This window comes from Austrofundulus limnaeus, unplaced genomic scaffold, assembly GCF_001266775.1.
Source record: "Austrofundulus limnaeus strain Quisiro unplaced genomic scaffold, Austrofundulus_limnaeus-1.0 Scaffold1097, whole genome shotgun sequence".
NCBI lineage: Eukaryota > Metazoa > Chordata > Actinopteri > Cyprinodontiformes > Rivulidae > Austrofundulus > Austrofundulus limnaeus.
In genome coordinates, this window is record NW_013953499.1 from 21,123 (window position 1) to 26,320 (window position 5,198).

General features: G+C 49.4%; 1 protein-coding gene across 1 annotated transcript in view; it reads right to left on the minus strand.

Annotated features, from left to right (window-relative positions):
- herc1 (HECT and RLD domain containing E3 ubiquitin protein ligase family member 1) overlaps positions 1 to 5,198 on the minus strand; it is a gene marked incomplete at its 3' end in the record, with an annotated part of 85,705 nt that overhangs the window by 16,344 nt on the left and 64,163 nt on the right. The window contains 8 exon segments of the mRNA XM_014030651.1: positions 1,070 to 1,281; positions 1,351 to 1,481; positions 1,559 to 1,759; positions 2,053 to 2,189; positions 2,444 to 2,571; positions 2,647 to 2,903; positions 4,066 to 4,279; positions 4,376 to 4,643. Of these exon segments, the coding sequence (XP_013886105.1) occupies positions 1,070 to 1,281; positions 1,351 to 1,481; positions 1,559 to 1,759; positions 2,053 to 2,189; positions 2,444 to 2,571; positions 2,647 to 2,903; positions 4,066 to 4,279; positions 4,376 to 4,643 (1,548 nt within the window).

A 5,198-nucleotide genomic window follows, 5' to 3' on the forward strand; every position in this document is an offset into this window, starting at 1 on the left:
TGTGAGGAGAACACTGTGAGGAGGAGAATACTGTGAGGAGGAGAACACTGTGAGGAGAACACTGTGAGGAGAACACTGTGAGGAGGAGAACACTGTGAGGAGGAGAACACTGAGGGGAGAACACTGTGGGGAGAACACAGAGGAGGAGAATACTGTGAGGAGGAGAACACTGTGAGGAGAACACTGTGAGGAGAACACTGTGAGGAGGAGAATACTGTGAGGAGGAGAACACTGTGAGGAGAACACTGTGAGGAGAACACTGTGAGGAGGAGAATACTGTGAGGAGGAGAACACTGTGAGGAGAACACTGTGAGGAGAACACTGTGAGGAGGAGGAGGAGAATACTGTGAGGAGGAGAACACTGTGAGGAGAACACTGTGAGGAGAACACTGTGAGGAGTGTGAGGAGAACACTGTGAGGAGGAGAACACTGTGAGGAGGAGAACACTGTGAGGAGGAGAACACTGTGAGGAGAACACTGTGAGGAGGAGAACACTGTGAGGAGGAGAACACTGTGAGGAGAACACTGTGAGGAGGAGAACACTGAGGGGAGAACACTGAGGAGGAGAATACTGTGAGGAGGAGAACACTGTGAGGAGGAGAACACTGAGGGGAGAACACTGTGGGGAGAACACTGTGAGGAGGAGAACACTGTGAGGAGAACACTGTGAGGAGGAGGAGGAGAATACTGTGAGGAGGAGAACACTGTGAGGAGAACACTGTGAGGAGAACACTGTGAGGAGAACACTGTGAGGAGGAGAACACTGTGAGGAGAACACTGTGAGGAGGAGAACACTGTGAGGAGAACACTGTGAGGAGGAGAACACTGAGGGGAGAACACTGTGAGGAGGAGAACACTGTGAGGAGGAGAACACTGTGGGGAGAACACTGTGAGGAGAACACTGTGAGGAGGAGAACACTGGGGGGAGAACACTGTGAGGAGGAGAACACTGTGAGGAGAACACTGTGAGGAGAACACTGTGAGGAGAACACTGTGAGGAGGAGAACACTGTGGGGAGAACACTGGGGGGAGAACACTGTGAGGAGGAGAACATGGGGGGAGGACGTACATGGCGAGCATGCTGAGCAGCTTGGGGCCCCGCCCCGGCAGGCTGCACCAGGCCGACCCGTTAACCAGGGAGGGGTGTCGAAGACTCTGCAGGCAGCTCCAGCCAGAACCACAGCCTGAGTCGGGACTGGCCCACAGTTTCACCGTCTCCTCTTTGGCACAGGTGAGCAGCAGCTGACCTGAGGGACTCCACTTCATGCTGGTGATGGACTCCTGAAACACAGAGGGGGAGGAGTCAGGAGCCACACCTCCCACCGGGGACTCTAAGGTTGACCAGGTCACCTTGTGGGCGTCGATCACCACGATGGCTTCTTTCTCTAAGGGTTCTTTGGATCCGATCAGCAGCTTTCCGTCTGCGTAGCCCACAGCGAAGGGTTTGTCCTCGCTGAACCAGGCGATGTGCATCACTGCCACTGAAACAGAAGCACGGCTCAGCTCCACCTGCAGCTCTGAGCAACACCTGTGAGGTGAGGGGGAGGAGCGCTCCTACCGTCCTTCCTGTAGCAGTGCTCCAGCTCCTGGCGGTGCATGCTGCTGGAGTCTAGAACCCCGATCAGGCCCAGAGACCCGTCCATCCGGCCCACCAGCAGCATGTCTTTGGGCTCGCCGCACCACAGAGACTCCGCCTCCTCTTCAGGCCACGCCAGCGCCGACACCCAGTGTGGCTGAACGTCCAGGAGACCCTTCCCACCTGGAGGAGGAGGTCAGAGGTCAGTCAGCACAAAATCACTTCTTCTCTTCAGGATGAGACGGTAAAGATCCAGACTTTCTAAGATAAGTCTAAAGTTTGGACGGTTCTGCTCCTTCATGCACAATAAGAACTGAAAAATAAAAAGTTAAACTCAGCAGGAAACAAGACTAAGTCTGTCAGAGACCCTGCTGACTGTCAGGCTCCTCCTCCTCCAGGCAAAGATTTATCCAATCAGCAGCCTTCCTGCTGGTGTGGGTGGGTCTAAAGTTGACATGAATAAATTAAATGGTTACCATTAACTTGCCAGATGTTGACCATCTTCTCCATGGCAGAAGCCAGATATTTCCCAGTGACGCTCCAAGCCAGAGGAGAGAGGCAGGGGTCGCTGGGGGAGCCCAGWCCAGACATCTCCTCGTCAGAAGAGCCGTCACTGATGAGACAGAGAGAAAACATGAACGAGACAAACATCCATCAAACAACAAAAGATGAGGGGCTACATCCTGGAACACAGGATAAGCCTCATCAACAGAGAACAGAAAACAGTGATTTACAGTCTGTCTGCTCTAAATGATGACAGAACATCTGTTCTCTTGTCATAAAGTCAGGATGTTTTTAAACTTTAAATTTAGTTGCCTAAAACAACAGGAAATATAAACACAGACTGTTTAAACCACAGGAACTCACTGTTTGTTGAAGACGCAGGTCTGCTGCAGGCTGTACTGAGTCTTGGTGACGTTCCAGACCCGGACGGTCCCGTCGTTGCCGCTGGTGGCCAGCAGGCCCTTCTTGCTGCACCAGGTGCAGGTGATGACCTGCAGACGAGTCAGACATCAGCTGCAGAGAAACAGCAGCAGCAGCATGAACCTGCCGGGCAGAGGAGTGCCCACCCTGCTCTGGTGGGCCTCCAGCTTGATGAAGGAGCACTTCCGCAGGTCCCCCGCCATGTCAGCAAAGGTCTGCGGGCGGCTCTGGTTGTCGCGGTCGTGGGCGGCCAGCGTGCGCACCAGCTGCTGCGCCGCCCACTGCCGGTGCTGCGAGGACAGCCTGGAGGACAGGCAGCAGGCCGCCAGAGCGTTGGCCAGCTCCAGAGGGCCTACAGCGGAGGGAGGATGGGAAGGATGGGCATACAAATGCGCAATTAGACCTGCTTGACACGGAACACAAGGTGAGAAACACCTGGTGAGTGAGGGAAGGAACAACAACATGTCAAACACAACAAACAGTGAGTCAACTAAACTGGTGACATCATCCCAGACTTATACATCTAACAGTTAACCAGTTCAACATTCAAAGATTCATTCAGTCTGGTCGATGGGTCAGGAGATATTTTGCTAACAGACAGACAAACAGAGCTTTGTGGGCAGGTGATAAATATGGGATCAATTTTGTGTCAGCAGGAAGTGAACGTGAATTCTTCAGATTGAATCTGAATGTTCATAATTTGAAACCGAATTCATTGGTTTGAAAATAAATTTTATTAAATTGAAACTGAAYTTAAAGTTTTGTATCTGAATTAATTTKCTTTGAAACTGTATTTTGGTTTATTAAAAVTTCAGTTTGACTACTTTCACTTTCAGTTCCATAATTCAGATKTTTGTGTCACATCCTGGTCCTTGAGAAAGCCAGGCAGAGTAATCAAACACAGATCCACAGATTTATGTTTCACTTTGGTGAAGTTTCCCTTCTGGATGTAACAGAGTTGATGCAATCCACTGTAAAAGTGACAAAAACACACAAAGTTATTTTATTGCAGTGATTAATTTGACCTATATGTAGAAAATGTTACATTTACATGATGACATCATGGATCACATGTTGATCAGATGCTGCTGCTGACTGATCCATGATGTCATCATGTAAATGTAACATTTTCTACATATAGGTCAAATTAATCACTGCAATAAAATAACTTTGTGTGTTTTTGTCCCTTTTACAGAGGATTGCATCAACTCTGTTACATCCAGAAGGGAAACTTCACCAAAGTGAAACATAAATCTGTGGATCTGTGTTTGATTACTCTGCCTGGCTTTCTCAAGGACCAGGATGTGACACAAAAATCTGAATTATGGAACTGAAAGTGAAAGTAGTCAAACTGAGTTTTTAATAAACCAAAATACAGTTTACAAGACAATTAATTCAGATACAAAACTTTAAATTCAGTTTCAAATTWTACACATTCAGATTCAATCTGAACAATTCAAATTCAGCTCCTGCTGGAACAAGATGGATCCCGCAGTAAAGTCTGTCCACATCTCTGTCAGTCATGGAGCTAAAGGTGAACCTGTCCTCCTCCCTCAGCTACAAACCTCTCTTCTCCATGTCGGCCTTGTCGTACACAGGTCTGAGTCTGGCCCCCTTATCAGCCAGCAGGGCCACCAGAGCCTGCGTCACCACAAAGTTGGGCGAGGTGATGAGCTTGTTCTCCTCGGCCACGCCCCGCAGGAAGCTGGGGAGGAACTTCCTCTGGATGGGGTCGTCCACAGTGGTCAGGTTCATGCCTGTGGCTGCAGAGATCAGGTTCTGGAGCAGAGACACAGCAGCTGTGAACAGCTGAAGAGCAGCAGCCTATGGAACAACAGCTAAAGGTGTGTGGTTCTGAGGACCTGGACCTGGTACCTGTGTGCAGAGCTGCACCAGCAGCTTGGCAGCGTTGGAGCTGTTGGAGGCCAGGCAGCCCACAGCTGTGCTCAGGTAGGCCAGGCAGGAGATGGGTTTGCTGGCCTTGGTGGTCCCCCTSGGCCTTTCAGCGTGAGCCGAGCCCACCGTGGGGCTGGTGGACAGGCCGGCCCGACCCGCCGCTGCCAGGCACATGAGCCGGACCAGAGTCCTGATGTCGGTCAGACCCAGAGACTCCAGACCTGCAGCCAGGCTGCAGCTGGACCCGCTGTGAGGGAGACACACAAAACTTCAGAAAACTTTAAAAGTGCAGCGTGAAAAACTAAATTAGCATCTGAACAGCTAAAAGCTAAAACAAAACAGGAGCTAAAAGGTAAAAATGAAGCGAGCAGGCTAAAGTAGATTTATATTTATTATTAATAATGTTTTTTAAAGATTAAAGAGATCTCAACACATTTACATAAAAAACAATAATTCAAAATGTATAAAATTAAAAACATCAAATCATAACAACTCTGTTCTGAACAAACGGAACGTTTTGATTTATGAATCACTGAGTTACCTGACAGGTGTGTGTTGTTACCTGACAGGTATGTGTTGTTACCAGACAGGTGTGTGTTGTTACCTGACAGGTGTGTGTTGTTACCTGACAGGTGTGTGTTGTTACCTGACAGGTGTGTGTTGTTACCTGACAGGTGTGTATTGTTACCTGACAGGTATGTGTTGTTACCTGACAGGTATGTGTTGTTACCTGACAGGTGTGTGTTGTTACCTGACAGGTGTGTGTTGTTACCTGACAGGTGTGTGTTGTTACCTGACAGGT